General features: G+C 42.1%; 1 protein-coding gene across 1 annotated transcript; it reads right to left on the minus strand.

Annotated features, from left to right (window-relative positions):
* Positions 1-2,037: 2,037 nt before the first annotated feature.
* On the minus strand, positions 2,038-18,808 carry LOC129540380 (uncharacterized). The gene is made up of 15 exons (XM_088835464.1): positions 18,616-18,808; positions 12,765-12,849; positions 12,214-12,404; positions 9,711-9,759; positions 8,986-9,144; positions 8,444-8,631; positions 6,928-7,012; positions 6,444-6,599; positions 5,948-6,106; positions 5,417-5,595; positions 4,831-4,879; positions 4,302-4,460; positions 3,754-3,912; positions 3,219-3,406; positions 2,038-2,260 (listed from the first exon to the last, which is right to left on the minus strand). Exons 2-15 carry the CDS (start codon positions 12,808-12,810, stop codon positions 2,204-2,206), a joined length of 1,824 nt encoding a protein of 607 aa, XP_088691590.1. The 5' UTR covers positions 12,811-12,849; positions 18,616-18,808; the 3' UTR covers positions 2,038-2,203.
* Between the last annotated feature and the right edge of the window lie 551 nt (positions 18,809-19,359).

Raw genomic sequence — 19,359 nt, forward strand, 5'->3', positions numbered from 1 at the left:
ACCCCCTGAAAGAAGTTCAGGGTGAAAATCAGGAATGAGGCACTCTGTGCTCTGAAAAAAAAAAAAAAAAACTGGCAGAACAGGCCTTCAGATAGTTAGATCTTTTCAGAAAAAGGTTTTATGAGTTCCAATTCTTGCATCTTCTCATACCTAGAAAAACACTGACGTCATTAATGATGAAATCTGCTTTGGCTATTAAAAAAAATTTTTTTTTTTGTCTTACAATTAAAAGTCAAAATAGAGTAGCTATGGTTCAGACATCCTGGGAAATAACTATTTCCCAGATATCCTGAAAAATGATATTATGGGTGTGATTTCAGATTAGACACTGTGACCTAATGTAGAACTTAATGCTCCTGTAATGCATTTTTGCTTCTGTACTTTGCTTGATGCTCGTAAAACCAAAGTTACTCCATTTAAGATAAGGTTGTTTTTAAGTAAAGATTCCTAAAATTGTTTTTGAAAAAATAAAAAAATTAAAAAGAAAAAAAAGAAAAGTTCCCAGTCTAGAGTAGAACTGAGAGACTGAGAACACTTGGCATTCATGTTGTTTTATGAATTTCAGATAATTGATATGTACTATCAATTATATACCATATATTTTGTTGCCCCTAGGGTAAAAAATTAAAATAAAATAAAAATAAAAAGATCCAGGTCCTTCTTACTCTACCCTAAAAAAAAAAAAAAAATCAAGTTTCCACATTTCTTTTATAATTATCTGACATTTACCATTTTTATCAAGATTATTTTTAATGTTTAAATCTAAAGTCAAGCTGGAATATTCTTTGTGCTGTTAGGAGCCCTAAAATCTGAGTAGCCAGGATAGGCCTGAGACCTTGCTTAGGCCTAAGTTTTGATTTCCTGGAGAGAGGGTGGAGGCTAAGTCCACAGAAACTCCTCCCTAAGAAGATCCCGCCGGCGCCAAAATTAAGAAACTCCTCCCTAGAAAAGTCCCGCCGGCGCCAAAAGTCAGGCCAATCAGAGTAAAAAGGGAAATCCCCCAGAAAAACCCCGCGCGTGCTTATAAACTGGCCAATGAGCTTCTGCCAGCCTGATCTTTTGAACAGAAATAGGTGCTTATGTAACCTGAGACTATAAAAACCGCTGTAACCTGGGCTCGGGGCTCTTGTCCCACTCCACTGCGCTGGAGGAGGCATGAGCCCTAGCTCGAGCTAGAAATAAACCCCATTCTTGCTTTTGCATTGCTGCAAGTGTCTTATTCTACCAGTATGGGGGAACCGGACTCAGGGCATAACAGTGCAAGATTTATAAGTGATCTAGTCACTCTCATTCTATATGGCTGTCCAATAGACTGACAACACTTCATGTACTGTTTATATTTTCTCACTAATCTGAAACTACACTATTCACATAACCTTAATCAGGTATGTTGTTGGTTCTATTTTTAGACTATGTAGCATGCTGTTATTATTTGCCTTCATATTTATGCCTTGATGGCACATTGTTTTATTTTTAGACTATGTAGCATGCTGTTATTATTTGCCTTCATATTTATGCCTTGATGGCACATTGTTCTAATGACTGCAGTTCTATAAACTTCATTTATAGAAGAAATTATGGCTGAAAACTTCCCAAACCCTACACCTCTTCTGAATTTTCATGGCTTTTTAATGTGTTTGATCAGCTCAATTTAAAATTCACAGTCAGCTTTTGTGAAAGTTTAACTCAAAACACATAAAATTTACAGGTGAAGTAACACAATTGTTTTGTATAAGAAATTAGTCCTTTCCTCTCAAGAAAACAGTTTACATATTCATTTGTATAATTATCCATATGTGACTTTCAGAAGCATTACTTCATAAAATTTTTCTTTTTTTAAGATATTACAAATCTGACCTTCTCTTTGTCTTCTACTCAGTTGTTTCCATTTCCACTTAAATTAACTATCCAGCCACACTAATTCTTTCCTTTGTGGGCCAGGAATTGATGTTCTACAGTAGATGATTTTTCTATTTTTTATATTAAAACTTTAACGATAAAAGAAAAAGTACATACATAAATAAAAATAATCCAGATCAAAAAAGCACTTGTGAAAACTTTTAATATTACCAGAATTTAAAAGAAACAAACAAAAAATATGAGTAATTAGTCACCACACATGTTTTATCTTCTCCCAAACTGAGACTAAAACAAAACGCTGTGAAGTATTTTCTTTGTCATTATCTTCCTGTGTCTATGAACGTCAGTCCTTTTCAGTGTTTTCCTCATTATCCTTGTCATTATCATCATTCACTGCAGCCTAAAAATGTATGATGTGTTAGTAAACAGAAACATTTTCAAAATCTCAATATATCAAAAACAAGGTTTTCCATTAACAATTTATTTTCTTTTAAAGAGTTCTTTCTTATAGGATCATGAGAAGTTATTATGCTCATCAGAAATATCTCCTGGTTTAGGTTTGGGTGGTGAGAGGATGCATAGCACAAACTTACTCATACCCATCACTAGGGTTTCTCTACAGTCCTAACCAGGCATGAGGACAATTGTTATAAGGCATTTCAGCCACATTTATGCTATCTGGGTGAGGGCCTTCCTTCCTTGTGAATGGCACAAATTCTCTCCACATCTTAGAAATACTGAGAACTCCTAAGTTGATCAAGAAAACTGGTATAAATAATTCCAGATGGGAGAAGACAGAACTTCTCCTCTACTAAAGGCTGACTCTGGCAGTTTAAACTCACCTGGAGACAGCTGCAGCCAAATTAGGAGCTGGCAGTTGCCCATATTTCTAAGTTTGTGCATATTTGAATACTTTAGGTTAGCAAGGATCTGTATTAGGGTCTTTGGATGTAGTAGCAGCCTGAAAACTGGCAGGAAGCTTAGTGAAGTGAACCAATATCTGCTTCTGAGAACATCCACCTGACAACCCTGGGAACCCCACTTAAAACTGGCTCCAGGAAAAGTCCAAATATCAACTAGGAATCCCTCAAAACAGCAGCACAAGCCCTGGGAAAGTTGTCTATAGTCTATAAATTCTTGAAATTATCAAGGTCTTCTTAGACTCTTGACAAACTCACTATGAACAGAACTCAAGTGTCCAGACATAAACCATTAAAATCCCAGGGTTTCTAGTGAATCTAAAGCAGTAAAGAATCCTGGTGCTTCTCTCTACAACTTTGCTTTAATTTTCACCCATCCCTTCCTGACATTCCAGGGCTCTGTTCCACAGTCACTGCCCAGACCCAGACCAGACTTACCGCCAGCATCTCAATCCTCTCATTCATCTTTCTCAGAAAGTTGTCTCTTTCTCTGTCCTCTTCTGTCATTTGAACTCTAAATGCCTTGAAGGCTCTTTCTTGGGCCTCAAACTTTTGTTGCAATTCTTTAAGCTTTTGCTCTAAAAGCTTCTTTTCCCTCTGAGCAGCCTCTCTTTTGGCCTGCTCTTCTGCTCCAGGAAAATTATACATAGGGAAGAAAACAATAGTCAGAGGTACAATCCCCAATCCCCAACCCACCACTTTCTCAGTGACCATACTTTCTTGAAAAAAGCAGATGGACATGTCTGAATTCACCTGTGATCACACATCAAGGGCAGGTGTGAGAGCGTGCTAGGACAGGGGCTGACTAGCTGACTGGACCCACAATCATAACTGGCCTGTTGTCTTCATAGGTAGTAGAGTGTGTTCAGAGAAGGAAAAGAAGGGCCCTGCTTCTGGAAGTTCCTCCAATCAGAGTTCTCAGAGAACACCCACCAACCCCACCCCACTGTGAAATGAGCTCTCCCCGCAGTACCTGCTGAGGCCTTTTCACTTTCTCGCATCTCCTCTGTCATTTCAGCTCTTAATCTCTGAAAGACTCTTTCTTGGTCCTCCAAATTTTGCTGCAGTTCTTTAACATGTTTTTCAAGAGACTCATGTTCCCTCTCAGTGGCCTCTCTTTTGACCTGCTCTTCTGCTCCAAGAAGAGTTTAGAGAAGGAAGGAAACAACAGTCAGACCTGAGAGTGACAACCCCCAACCCCCAACCCTCCATATCCTCAGGAACCAAACTGTCCCGAAGAAGCAGGTAGACATTTCCACCTGTGCCTGTGACCACACATCAAGGGCAGATTTGGAAACATGCTAGGGAATGCCCTACCTGGCTGGATGCACCCACACCCACAACTCAAGGCCCTGACTGGTTGGCTGGACCGACAATCGCAACTCTGCTATTTTCAGATGAAGCAGTGTGTGTTCACAGGAGTGAGGAAGCTCCCTGTTTCAGGAAGCTCCTCCTGTTGGAGTCTCAGGGGGCACTGCAGGAACATTCCCACCTGGCTGTGAAATGAGCCCTCCCCTGTACCTGCTGAGGCTTGCTTTCTTTCATTCAACTCCTCTGTCATTTTGACTCTTAATACTTCAAAGACTCTTTCTTGGTTCTCCGATTTTTGCTGCAATTCTTTAACCTTTTCTGCAAGAGGCTCGTTTTCCCTTTCAGTTGCCTCTCTGTTGGCCTGCTCTTCTGCTCCAGGAAGATTTTAGAAAGGGAAGAGAACAACAGTCAACCCCAAGAGGTAGAGCCCTCCACTTTTACGTGACCAAACGGTCATGTAAAAGGAGATGGACATGTCTACACACACCTGTGACCACACACAAGGGCAGGTTTGGGAATCTTCTAGGAAAGGCCCTGACTGAGCGACTGGACCGACAACCACAATTAGCCTTGTTTTTCAGATGAAGCAGAGTGCATTCCCAGAAGGAGAACTCCCAGCTTCTGGAATTTCCTCCCGTCAGAGCCTGAGAGGGCACTGCGGGAACCTCCCCACCCCACTGTGAACTGAGCTCTCCTCTCTACCTCCTAGGTTTCTTTCCTGCATCACAAAGGAGCTCACCTTTCTTCCTTTTGTATTCCTCTAGTTTTTCTGGTAACCTCAGTAAGCGCTGGAGATCAGAAAGAGGCAAAGACATGTCAGGCAGGTCTAACCTGTGCTGAACATCCACTGAAATATTCTGAGAAATGAACTCCCCTGAGTAACATTCCTGTCTGGCTTCATATTTTTCACAGGTTGTATTTTACTGCTTGCATCCCTTCTGGTAACATCTGATCTTGGATAATATGTACAAATTTTCAAATTTTACACCATACTCTTCTTCCAGGAACATTCCATAAAGCACATTCCCCAAGTGAAATCACTGTACACACTTTGGTAAATTTGTATCAATGATATTATATATTTTCAGTATTTGAAATTTATGGTTTGTGAAGTATAACTCAATAAAACTGTGTAAGAACTTGAAACTTGAAGTTTAACTTAAATTGTTAAAGAATGTCGTCTAAAACTCAGGGCTTCCAATGAATTAGAAGCAGTAAAGAACAATAGTGCTTCTCTCTATGACTTTGTTTTATTTTTTACCCATCCCTTCCTGAAGGTTCAGGCTTTGTTCCAAAGTCACTGCCCAGACCCAGACTAGACATACTTCCAGCATCTGAATCCTCTCATTCATCTTTCTCAGAAGGTCATCTCTTTCTGTCATCTCCTTTGTGAGTTTGACTTTAAATCTCTCGAAGGTTCTTTCTTGTTCCTCCAACTTTTGCTGCAATTCTTTAACCATTTGCTTCTTTTCCCACAAAGAATCCTCCCATTGGGCCAGCACTTCTGCTCCCAGAAGATTTCAGAGAGAGGAGAGAAGAAAACAATAGTCAGCACTGGGAGCTACAAGCCCACAACCAATAACCCTTGCTTTCTGAGTAACCAACTGTCTGGGCAAAGCAGATGGGCATGTCTTAAATTCACCCGTGACCACACATAAGGGCAGGTGCGAGAATGTGCTAGAAAAGGGGATGGCTGGTTGGACCTCTAACCACAACTCGCCTTGTTATTTTCAGATGTAGCAGTGTGTGTTCACAGAAGGAGAGGAAGCTCCGTCTCTGGAAGTTCCTCCTGTCGGAGTCATAGAGGGCACTGCAGGCACCTCCCCACCTTACCATGAGCTGGGTCCACCCCATACCTGCTGAGGTATTTTCTCTTTCTCTTTGTTTCTCTGTCTTTTTGACTCTGAATTTCTCAGAGACCCTTTCTTGGTCCTTCAGCTGTTCCTGCAGCTCTTTAACCTTTTGCTCAAGAAGTTCCTTTTCCCTCTCAGCTGCCTCTCTCTTGGCACACTCTTCTGTTCCAGGAAGATGTGAAAGATATGAGGAAACAACAATTAGATCTGAGAGTTATAACCCTTCACACACCACACCCTCCCCCCTACAACCGTCCAATTTCTCAGTGATCAAACTGTCGTGAAAAAGCAGATGGAAATGTCTGGGGGATCCCCTAGGAAAATCCCTGACTGGCAGGCTGGACCTACAGCCGCAACCAGCATTATTATTTTCTCATATAACAGAGTATGTTCACACAGGGCAGGAAGCTCCCTGCTTCTGGGAGTCCCTCCCATCAGTATCCTAAAGGGAACTGCAGGAACCTCCCCACCCCATTGTGTGCTGAGCCCATTCAGGTACCTGCTGAAATCTTAAGTCTTTTTCTTGTTTTCTCTATCATTTTGCCTACAAATTCTTCGAAGTCTTTTTTTTGGTCCTCCACCTTTTGACTTATCTCCTTATACTGTTGCTCAAGAAGCTCCTTTTCCCTCTCAGATGGCTCTCCTTTAGCGCATTCTGCTCATCCAAGAGGAAAGAAAACAACAGTCAGCCTTGAGAGGTACAACCTCTTCTACCCACTAAACCTTCACTTTCCCAGTGACCAAACTGTTGTGGAAAAGGAGATGGCCATGGCTATCGTCACCTGTGACTACATATCAAGGGCAGGTTTAGGAATCTGCAGGTTTGGGAATGACTGGTTGACTGGACCTAAAACCACAAGCCATCATATTTTCAGATGAAGCAGAGCATGTTCACAGAAGTTCCAGAAGTTCATCCTGTCAGAGTTCTCAGAGGGCACTGCAGGAACCTCCCCACCCACACTGAGCACAGCCCTCCCCGGTACCTGCTAAGGTCTTGGCTGCATCACAAAGGAGCGCATCTGTCTTCTTGCGGCATTCCCCTAGCTCGTCCTTTATCATCCCCAAGATCTGGAGATACAGAGTGGCAGACACGTCAAGCCGGTCAAACCTGAACTCCCCATTGATATATTCTGAGAAAAGAACTATTCTCAATAACATTACCTGGTTGTGTTCAATTGCCTACAAGTTTTCAAAATCCTGCCTACCTCACTAACTCTCCAGCTTCCTCTGCTAGTACCGCTTCTACCATCCATGAAGGTTCCACTAGTCAGAAAAATGTGCAGTTTTACAAATACAACCTTGGTCCCCTTCATATTTTCTGTATGCTGTTTTTCCTGCTTCTGGCTTTTCAGATAACATTCTACTACAGATAATATGTATAAATTTTTCAAAATTTACATCACACACCTTTCTTGGGAAGATTAACTGAACTACCTTCCCTGTATGAAATCACTGTACTTTTATGTGCATAAATTTGTATCAATTATACAAGTACATTTAATTAAATATAATTGTACATATAAATGCCTGAAATTTATGGCTTATGAATTACATCTCAAGGAAACTGTTTACATAAACTCGAATCTCTGCATCTCAGAAAAGAAGTGCTGAAATAGTCTAAGACATACTAGCAAGTATCTTTATTCCTTGAGTTTTCCAGGTGAAATGTAGGGGTTTTTAATATAATGTCTATAGTTCCTCACAGCTGTAGCTTCTTCAGATTCTATCTATAGTGTGTGAACAACTGTAATACAACTAAAAGCATAATAAAGATAAAGAAAGCTTTGGTAGGAGAAGCTCTGCAGAGGAGCTAGAGTTGCTCGGAATGGGAGTGAGTGCACAGTAAAAGTAACAATCTCAAAATAACTTGTCTTTTCTAAGCACATAAGGAAATTATGCAAGTGCTTAGTCAAGGAGGACATTTGTACTGAAGTTGCTTCAGAGGTCAGACAGCTGTCCAGAGAAAGTGCTTTAGTTTGGAATAGAATGTTATAGTCTATTAGAACTCTTTCAGAAAAATTGGGATCCCCCTACTATGAATAGCACTAAATCTGTGGCCAATAAGATGGCCTTTAAGTAGTGAGGGCAACGAGAAGGATCAACTATTAAGAAAAATGACGAGGTACTGCTTCAGTAACTTATCCTGCTTGCATTAAAAATACTCAGAATGTCTACTTGTTAAGTCTGGGAACCCCATTTAATACTGATTCCATAATCAACCAAGAATCTCTCAAAACAGCAGCACAAGACTTGGAAAAGTTATTTATATTCTATAAATGTTTGGAGATACCAAGTTCCTCCCGGACTCTTCAAAAACTAACTGTGAGCTGAACTCAAATGGCTGGATATAAGCCATTAAAATCTCAGAGCTTCTAGTGAATTGAAAGCAATAAAGGAGAATAGTGCTTCTCTCTGTGACTATGCTATAATTTCTACCCACCCCTGCCCGAGGTTCCAGTACTTTTTCCACAGTCACTGCCCAGACCCATACTAGGTTACCTCCAACATCTCAAACCTCTCTTTCATCCTTCTCAGAATGTTTTCTCTTTCTCTCATCTTTGTCGTGTTGAGTCTAACTTTCTTCGAGAAGGCACTTTTGTTGTCCTCCATCTTTGACTGTAATTCTTTAACCTTTTGTTCAAGAGGTTCCTTTTCCCTCTCAGTTGCCTCTCCTCTGGCCCATTCTTCTGCTCCAGGAAGGATTTAGAGGAGGAAGAAAACAACAGTCAGATCTGAGACCTTCACCCTCCAGAACCCAACCCTCCTTTCTCAGTGACCAAACTGTAGAAGCAGGTGGACATGTCAAATATTTCAAGTCACTTGTGACCACACATCCACGGCAGTTTGGGGAGTGTGCTAGGAAAGGCCCTGGAAGCCTGGTTGGACCTATATCAACTTACTTTGCTGTTTTCAGACATATCTTAGAGTGTGTTCAGAGGAGGAGAAGAGGGTCCCTGCTTTTGGAAATTCCTCCTGTAGCAGTCTCACAGGGCACTGCAAGAACCTCCCCTCCCCACCGCGAGCAGAACTCTCCCCCGCACCTGCTGAGGTCTTCTCTCTTTCTCCTATCTCCTTTCTCATTCTGGCTCTTAGTCTCTCCAAAACTCTCTTTTGGCTCTCCAACATTCGCTGCAGCTGTTTAACCTTTCGCTCAGAAGGGTCTTCTTCCCTCTCACTTGTCTCTCTTTTGATCTGCTCCTCTGTTCCAGGAAGATTTTTAGAGAGGAAAGGAAACAACGGTCAGCTCCGAGAGCTTCAACCTCTCGTCCCCCAAACCTCCACGTTCAGTGACCCAACTGTCTGAAAAAAGCAGATGGCCATGTTTGAATTCACCTGTGACCACACCTAAGGGCAGGTGTGAAAACATGCTAGGAAAGGTCATGACTGCCTGGCTAGACCTACAACCACAACCCTCCTTGTTATTTCAGATGTAGCAGAGTAAGTTCACAACAGGAGAGGAAGTTCCTCCTTCTGGAAGTTCTCCTGTCAGAGTCTCAGAGGGCACTGCAGGAACCTCTCCTCTCGACCGTGAGGAGAGCCCACCTTGTACCTGCTGAGGTCTTTTCTGAACCATGAAGGATCTTTCTTCTTTTCAAATTTTAATCAAGATTTTGCTATTTTTTTTTAATTGGAAGAAAATTGCTTTAGAATGTTGTGCTGGTTTCTGCCATACAACATGAATCGGTCATAATTATGTATACACATATATATACACATATACATATGCATATATCCAGTCTTTCTTGAGCCTGTCTCCACTCCTCACCTTTCTTCCTGTAATATTCCTCTTGTTCTTCCATTTTCTTTCTTACGATCTGGAGACACAAAGGGACAAAGACATGTCAAACTTAAACTTCCACTGAAACATTCTGAGAAATGATCTGCTTCAAGCAACACTTCCTGGTTGCTTCTCACTGCCTACAGGTAAATTTTCTAGATCCCACCTTCCTTGCTACCCCTGCAGCCTCCTCACCATGTTGTTTCCCTCTCAATATTCTAGCTTCCACCCATCAGAAGAATGTGCAGTTTTATAAACATGCAAACTTGGGGACATTTATATTTTTCATATGCTGTTTTTTTCTGCTTTTGACTCTTCTGATAACATCCCACCTTGAATAAGATGTACCAGTTTTTCAAAATTTACATCATATGCCTCTTTCAGGAAGATTTCAGAGAATATCTTCCCAATGTGAAATTAGTGTACATTCACATGACTAATTAGTATCAATCATGAATTTTTAATAAATGAAATTTTATTGATAGTTTTTAAATTATCTCTCAATAAAACTGTTTAAGAAAACTTGAATTACTCCATCTGGGAAAATAGTCTTTTTGTGGCAACTAATAAGTGTCATCTCCTTGAGCCATGTTTGCAAGATGTTTAATTTACATTATGTAATCTCTATGGTTCCTTGCAGTTGTAGCATCCTGAGATTCTATCTACAGGATACGGTTAACAGTAATACAACTAAAAGCAAAGTAAAGATGAAGACTGATCTGGTAAGAGAATCTTCCCAGAAGAACTTGGTTTACTGTGAATATAGAGAATGTACAAAAAAAGCAACAAGCTAAAAATAACCGAGGTGTGTTCCAAGTAGATAAGGAAACTTTGGGCATGTTCTGTCAAGGACATCTGAGTGTCTTTGCTCTGCTTCAGAGGTCAGACAGTTTTCCAGAAAAAGTGCCTGAGTTTGGAACAGGAGGAGATCACTTGGAGTAATATAGTGATTTAGACTCTCTTAAGAGAAGACTCTTGAGAGTCCCTTGGACTGCAAGGAGATCCAACCAGTCCATTCTAAAGGAGATCGATCCTGGGTGTTCACTGGAAGGACTGATGCTAAAGCTGAAACTCCAATACTTTGGCCATCTCATGTGATGAGTTGACTCACTGGAAAAGACTCTGATGCTGGGAAAGATTGGGGGAGGGAGGAGAAGGGGACAACAGAAAATGAGATGGCTGGATGGCATCACCGACTTGATGGACATGAGTTTGAGTGAACTCCAGGATTTGGTGATGGACAGGGAGGCCTGGCATGCTGTGATTCATGGGGTTGCAAAGAGTCGGTCACAACTGAGAGACTGAACTGAACTGAACTGAAAGGAATCAAGATCCTGTTACTATGATGGTGGTTTAGTCACTAAGTTGTGTCCAACTCTTATGAACCCATGGATTGGATAGCCCACCAGGCTCCCCTGTCCATGGGGTTTCTCAGGCAGGAACAGTGGACTGGGTTGATCTTCCCAACCCAGGGATTGAATCCAAGTCTCCTGCATTGCAAGCAGATTCTTTACCACTGAGCCATCAGGGTTTGAATAGTAGTAAATCTGTAGCCAATAAGATGGCATTAAGGTAGAGTGGGTGACATGAAGAATCAACTATTAAGACAAATTACATGTACTGCTCCAGTCACATCTCCTGCATGTAGTAGATACACTCAAAATAACCACCTGATAACCCTGGGAATCCTATTTAATACTGACTCCATGAGATCATCCAGGAATCCCTCAAAAGAGCAACACAAGCTCTGGGAAAGTTTTTATTTATTTTTAAATTAATTAATTTATTTTAATTGGAGGCTAATTACTTTACAGTATTGTGGTGGGTTTTGCCATCCATTGACATGAATCAGCCATGGGCGTACATGTATCCCCATCCTGAACTCTCCTCGCATCTCCCTCCCCATCCCATCCCTCCGGGCTGTCCCAGTGCACCGGCTTTGAGTGCCCTGTTTCATGCATCGAACCAGGACTGGTGATCTATTTCACATATGGTAATATATATGTTTCAATGCTATTCTCTCAAATCATGGGAAAGTTATTTATAAATGCTTGGTGGTTCCAAGGTCCTCCTGGAATCTTCAGAAACTCACTGTGATCAGAACTCAAATGGTTGGATTTAAGCCATTAAAAGGGCTTCCCGGATGGCTCAATGGTAAAGACTCCACCTCCCAATGCAGGAGACACAGGTTTGATCCATGGGTTGGGAAGATCCCCTGGAGAAGGAAATGGCAACCCATTCTAGTATTCTTTCCTGGAGAATTCCATGGACAAAGGAGCCTGGCAGGCTATACAGTCCAGGGAGTTGCAAGGAGTCAGACACAATTTAGCAACTAAATAACAAACCATTAAAAACGCAGAGCTTCTAATGAGTCAAAAGCAGTCAAGGACGATGGTGCTTCTCTCTATGATTTTGCTTTAATTTCTACCCATCCTTTCCTGGGGTTTGAGGACTTTTTCTACCATCACTGCCCAGACCCACACCAAGTTACCTCCAGTATCTCAATCTTCTTGTTCATCCTTCTCAGAACGTTGTCTCTTTCTCTCATCTCGCCTGTGATTTTGACTCTAAATATCTTGAAGGCTCTTTCTTGGCTCTCTAACATTTGTAGCAGTTCTTTAATCTTTTGCTCAAGAGAATCCTTTTCCCTCTCAGCTGCTTCTCTTTTGTACTGCTCTGTTGCTCCAGGAAGATTTTAGAGAGGGGAGAAAACAAAAGTCAGTCCTGAGAGCTACAACCTCTCATCCCTCAAACCTCCACCTTCTCAGTGACCAAACTGTCTTGAAAAAACAAATGGACATGTCTGACTTCACCTGTGACTCACATCAAGGGCAGGTTTGGGAATGTGCTAGGGAAGATTCTGACTGGCTGCCTGGACCTACAACCACAACTTTCTTTATTATTGTGAGATGAAACAGAGTGTGTTCATAGAAGGAGAAGGTCCCTGCTTCTGGAAGTTCCTCCTGTCAGAGTCTCGGGGGCCGCTGCAGCAGAATTGTGAGCAGAACCCAACCCCACTGTGAGCAGAACCCTCCCCTCTACCTGGTGAGGTCTTTTCTGTATCATCAAGGATCCCATCTTTATCCATGCAGCTTTCTTCTATTTCTTCTTTTATTGTCTTTCAGCTCTGGAGACAGAAAGAGGCAAAGACATATCAAGTAGGTCATATTCAGAATTCCATTAAAGTATTCTGACAAGTGAACTGCTCTGAATAACATTCGCTGGTTGCTTCCAACTGCCTACAAATGCAGTTTCCAAGATTCTGCTCACCTCGCTACCCCTCCACCTCCTTGCCAGTGTTGTCTCCCCTCAACTCCACCAAACCACATGCTAGCTTCCACTAGTCAGAAGAATGTGCAGGTTTACAAATAGGTAACTATAAGCCCTTTCATATTTTTCACAATTTTTTTTTCTGTTTGTGGTTCTTCTGGAGACATCCCACCCTGGATATTATGTAAAAATATTTCACAATTTATATCCCACACATCTTCCAGGAAGATTTCTGAAAACGCCTTCTCCATGTGAAATCACTGTACATTTACCCTGGTACATATGTTCAGTTCAGTTAGGTCACTCAGTCGTGTCCGACTCGTGGCAACCCCATGGATAACAGCATGCCAGGCTTCCCTGTCCATCAGCAACTCCCAGACCTTACTCAAACACATGTCCCATCGAGTCATCATAGGCCATCTTCTGTCATCCCCTTCTCCTCCCGCCTTCAATCTTTCCCAGCATCAGGGTCTTTTCAAATGAGTCAGTTCTTCACATCAGGTGACCAAAGTATTGGAGTTTCAGCTTCAGGATCAGTCTTTCCAATGAATATCCAGGACTGATTTATTTTAGGATGGACTGGTTTGATCTCCTTGCAATCCAAGGGACTCTCGAGAGTCTTCAACACCACAGTTCAAAAGCATCAATTCTTCGGCATTCAGCTTTCTACATGGTCCAAATCTCACATCCATACATGACTACTAGAAAAACCATAGCTTTGACTAGATGGACCTTTGTTGGCAAAGTAATGTCTCTGCTTTTTAATACGCTGTCTAGGTTGGTCATAGCTTTTCTTCCAAGGAGCAAGTGTCTTTTAATTTCATGGCTGCAGTCATCATCTGCAGTGATTCTGGAGCCCAAGAAAATAAAGTCTCACTGTTTCCACTGTTTCCCCACTCCATCTATTTGCCATGAAGTAATGGGACTGGATTCCATGATCTTAGTTTTCTGAATGTTGCACTTTAAACCAACTTTTTCACTCTCCTTTTTCACTTTCATTTTTTAGTTTTTCTTTGCTTTCTGCCATAAGGGTGGTGTCATCTGCATATCTGAGGTTATTGATATTTCTCCTGGCAATCCTGATTCCCACTTGGGCTTCATCCAGCCTGGCATTTCACATGATGTACTCTACATATAAGTTAAATGATCAGGGTGACAATAAGCAGCCTTGACGTACTCCTTTCCCAATTTGGTACATTTGTATAAACTGTAAATTTTAAATGCATTAAATTTATGGTGTTTGTTTTACACCTCAATAAAACTGTTGAAAGAAACTTGAATTACTCCCACCTCAGAAAAAGAAACTGAAATACTCTAAGACTACTAGCAACTTTCTAAGCCCCCTGAGTCTTCTGTGTGAAATGTTGGTTTGTATTATGGTTCCTCACAGTTGCAGCATCCTGAGATTCAATATACAGGACATGATTTATAGTAATACTACTAAAAGCAAAGTAAAGAAATATCTGGTAAGAGAATCTTCCCAGAGAAACTTGGGTTACAATGAATGGGAGAGAGTACACAGTAAAAGCAACAAGCTCAAAATAACTTCAGTTCAGTTCAGTTCAGTCGCTCAGTCGTGTCCGACTCTTTGCGACCCCATGAATCACAGCACGCCAGGCCTCCCTGTCCATCATCAACTCCCGGAGTTCACTCAAACCCACCTCCATTGAGTTGGTGATGCCATCCAGCCATCTCATTCTCTGTTGTCCCCTTCTCCTTCTGCCCCCAATCCCTCCCAGCATCAGAGTCTTTTCCAGTGAGTCAACTCTTCACATGAGGTGGCCAAAGTATTGGAGCTTCAGTTTTAGCATCAGTCCTTCCAATGAACATCCAGGACTGATCTCCTTTAAGTGTGTTTATAAGTTTCAGTCAAGGAGGACATCTGAATTCTATACTGACTTTGATTCAGTGGTCAGACAGATTTCCAGAAAAATTGCCTGACTTTGGGAAAGTGTGAGTGTTAGTTGCTCAGTTATTTCCAACATTTTGCAGCCCCATGGACCGTACACCTGCAGGCTCCTCTGTCCATGCCTTGTCAGTATTCCAGGCCAGAATCCTAGAGTGGGTTGACATTCCCTTCTCCAGGAGATCTTCCCAACCCAGGGGTCGAACCCAGGTCTCCTGCATTGCAGGTGGATTCTTTACCATCTGAACCACAAAGAAGCCCTGAACTTAGGAGAGGAGGACATAAATTGGAGTAATATAATCTATTAGAACACTCTTACTCAAAAGAATCAGAATCTTTCTACTATGAATGGTAGTAAACCTGTGGATAACAATGTGGCTTCAAGGTATCAGAGGTAACAAGAAGCATCAACCATCAAGACAAATTATCATGCACTGCTTCAATGACTCTGGTTTGTCATATTTGATGGAGTAGTCCATTGTTGTTTAGTTGCTAAGTCGTGTCCGACTCTCTTGTGACCCCCTGGACTGTAGCCTACCAGGCTCCTCTGTCCATGGGATTCTCTAGGCAAGAATACTGGAGTGGATTGCTATGCCCTCCTCCAGGGGATCTTCCTGACCCAGGGCTTTGAACCCGTGTCTCCTACACTGGCAGACGGGTTCTTTACCACTGAGCAACCAGGGAAGCCTGGAGTACTCCATTACATCTTATCTGTAGGCCATCTTTAACAGTGCCAGGACCATTTTTGTGGAAACCTCCTTCTGCACAGCTGCTCAGTTTCCACAGTAGGACAGAGATTCTCCAAATAAGGAACCACCCATTGTTGAAGGCATCCAGGAAGGTCACCACAAGCATTCACAGTACTGGATAAGTCAGGAAATTCAGGGGAGCCATGATAAATGATCAATAACTCTGAAACTACAAACCTACAAATTTGTAGGTTTGTATAAAACTACAAATCTAAATAATTTGTTAAAATCATTTATCATATCCATGTAGTATCAACATGAGTGTGAGCAAACTCCAGGAGATAGGAGAGGACAGAAGAGCCTGGTGTGCCGCAGTCCATGGGGTCGCAGAGTCAGACACAACTTAGCGACCAAACAACAAGTAGGAAAATCTTCAGAAACCACATCTCCTGCTACTAAATTAGGGATTTCCTTTCTATTAATCTATATGGATCTCCAAGTCACTGCATTTTAAAAATGAAAGTATCTTCTTTCAGGTAACATACTCTGGTGTATTCTGAAAGAAGAATGTCCCAGAAAAACATATTAAAAATAAAACAGAGCAGTGAAGCCAATGCTGAGGGAGGACCTGGGACTAGGGTGACCTTGGGAACACAAACCATGAAATGTTAAGACACAGATTTCATGCATCTCTTCTGTTTCCTGGTCTTAGTTGTTGAGAACAGCTATAGAATTAGTGATAGGGATAGCAAGTAGTCATCAAAATCCGAGATGATTGACAATTCCAGTTTGACATATGACAAATCAATGAAATACAGTATCTTTAGAACCATTTATACTATTCAAGAGATTGAAGGAGTTTGGGTTCCAAAAGGGAAACAATTTTTGTTTCTTTTCTTTTTTAGAAGTCATCAAAATCCTTTTGGCCACACAGTTTAACAATCACCCTCTGTGTAGGGAAATTGAGTCATCAGAAAATTGGTTTTATTTTTCCAGATAGAAATGTGGGTCTACATCAAGAAAAAGATGTATGTTAAAAAAAAAAAAGAAAAAGAAACAAAAAGACGTGTGTAATAAACCAATAAAAAGTATATCTTAATTAAAAAGTCAATGAAGAATATCTGTTCTTCAGTGAAGTATAACTGTTCAAAAATATCCATGTAAAAAGACTCAGAACTGAACTCTTCCCTCTGGAGGGTCTGTACAACTCTTGGACACGTCTACCACAGGACTACATTACGGAAGCAGAAAGCACTGCTTATTTCCCAGAAGTGCTGAGTTGGTCCTTCCCAATTTTCAGAAAGTATCCAGAAACAAGCAGCCCCATGGGGTGTCAGAGGCAGCTTGGGCCTGAGCAATGGCTTACAACCAAGGCCAGGAGGCATCATGCTTGTTTCCCAAATTTTGAGGGTGTGACCGGGGGTAAAATGAGGCTGCCATGTTTAGGCTCCCTATTTGTTTTGGGGGTATCATTTTTTTTCCCTTATTCAATAAATAAAAGCAGCCAGAACTGTCTGAGTCAAGTGTGGTCTTGGTCTTTACTCAAAAAAAAAAAAAAAGAAAGAAAAGTGTAGGCAATGAATCTAGTGGGGAGCCTGTTGAGAATCAGTGATGAGCCTCTCAATGCATACACAATGGAGAAAATGCGTCTTTCCCCTACCCCTTCTCCAAAGAACTAGGAGAAGATTCTAATCTCTCATCTCTCCAGGCAGGGTTCTTTCCACACCATGGGCTGCTGTCCTGGCTATGTGACAGGATGTGAGGCTGTCAGCTCCCAGCTACCACTGCTGCAAATGGAAAAGCTGAGATTTGCCAGAACTAAAGCAAGCATCTGACTCCTGCAGTCCAGACCATCAGACTATATTCTCCCTCACCTCTCCATTCCTCACACACCATTTTGAATCAGAAATTAAAGAGTTCTGATCTCAAGACTAATTTACATGCAAAAGAAAGTTGACAGATTAACATTTCTTCTCCAGAGCTCTTCATTAGTGAGTTCCAGAAAAAGCTCCCAGTGGTTTACCACTCATCCTCGCTTTCTTTTTTCCTCCCACTTTTCTGCTGCTATTTTCTAGAAAGTGTTAGTTGCTCAGTCTTGTCTAACCTGCAACCCCATGGACTGTAGCCCACCAGGCTCCTCTGTCCCTGGAATGCTCCAAGCAAGAATACTGGAGAGGGTAGCCATTCCTTTCTGCATGGGAATCTTCCCGACTCAGGGAACAAACTCAGGTCTCCTGCATTGCAGGCAGATTCTTTACGTTCTGAGCCATTTTACAGAAGTTGAAAAGAAACTGAGACATGTTTTTCATTCTCACAAAGGGAGTAGAACAAGAAACTGAAACTGAAAATAACGTTTGTGTTTTTGTCTTGCTTTGTTTTTGGTAAGGACTACACATTTGGAAACAATGAAGGAGAAAAAATAGACTTAGACCTTATGGTTTATTTTAAGGGAAAGTGTGAGAATGAATTATTTCACATAAATGCAAATAAGAATTTCTAAAAAATAAACTTGTATGTTGCTGCTGCTGCTAAGTCGCTTCAGTCGTGTCCGACTCTGTGCGACCCCATGGACTGCAGCCTACCAGGCTCCTCCATATGTTGAGGACCTTCTTTTCTGTTTCTCCACTACCCAGCAGGGTAGTCAGGTGGTGTCTGAGGTGGGAGGAGGAGGGAGGAGGAAGCAGGGAGCAACCCTACTCAGCTCCTCTTTTAGGAGGCGGGATTTAGTCCCTCAGTCCTAAAAAGGACCTCAGCCCCCTTTTCCGAAGGTGAGGCGGAGTGGATTCCTCCTCCCCAGCGAGGCTCTTTGCCGTAGCCCGGGACTGAGTCCCCGGGAGGAGCAGCGCATCCAGGCACAGGATTCTCAGCCGCACCAGATCCAAAGGAAGAGGCAAAGCGGCCCTCACACCCTCCCGCCCAGGCAGCTTGGCAGCCTCCCCTCCCGCAGTGTGGGGTCTACGCCAGGGGATCCGCTGTTGTTCAGCTAACAAAAATGTGCTTGGAAGGGGAAGTGTAGGAGGAAACTTACTTGGCGCACCGGGGGTCAAATCCTCAGCTGCCTTGGCTCTTCCCTGGGGCTCCCCTTGAGTCTGGTTCCTCCGAAAACCTGCTCTGCTCTTTACAAGCTGAAAAACGAGAAGGTTTTTACAGCTATCTGTTATGGGTGAGGTTTATGAGTAATGAAACCGAAAGGACACATGCAGTATCCTAAGGTTAATTGCTACAGGTTTTTTTCTTTCTTAACCGAGGCTAGAGACTCAGAATGTGGGCAAAATCCAGGCAGCTCCCTCCTACACACTTGTCTTCGGTGTCCCTACCCCACAGTGGGAACAGAGCAGCCGATGTGATTGCTTCTCAGGGGTAATTTTGAGAAGGCAATAAAGGAGTTTGGGAGGTTTAAATTTTTGCTTTGAATCTTTTCTCTCTCTCTCTCTTAAAAGTACTCTTGTTATTAATTAGGCTTTCCTGGTGGCTCAGCTGGTAAAGAATCCTCCAGCAATGCAGGAAACCTGGGTTGGATCCCTGGGTGTGGAAGATCCCCTGGATAAGGAAAAGGCTACCCATTCCAGTATTCTTGCTTGGAGAATTCCATGGACAGAGGAGCCTGGCGGGGTACAGTCCATGGGGTCACAGAATTAAACCCAACTGAGTGACTAGCACTTTCACTTTTCATACATAGTTTCACTGAGGAGGTATCATTTCTGTTGGATCTTAAAAAGTGATTCAGTCTTTTTAAACAGTAACTGAAGGAAGTAGATTTTAAAGCAAATGA

This window comes from Moschus berezovskii, chromosome 4 (assembly GCF_049115385.1).
Source record: "Moschus berezovskii isolate FMDL1 chromosome 4, NW_MosBer_1.0, whole genome shotgun sequence".
In the NCBI taxonomy this organism is placed as follows: domain Eukaryota; kingdom Metazoa; phylum Chordata; class Mammalia; order Artiodactyla; family Moschidae; genus Moschus; species Moschus berezovskii.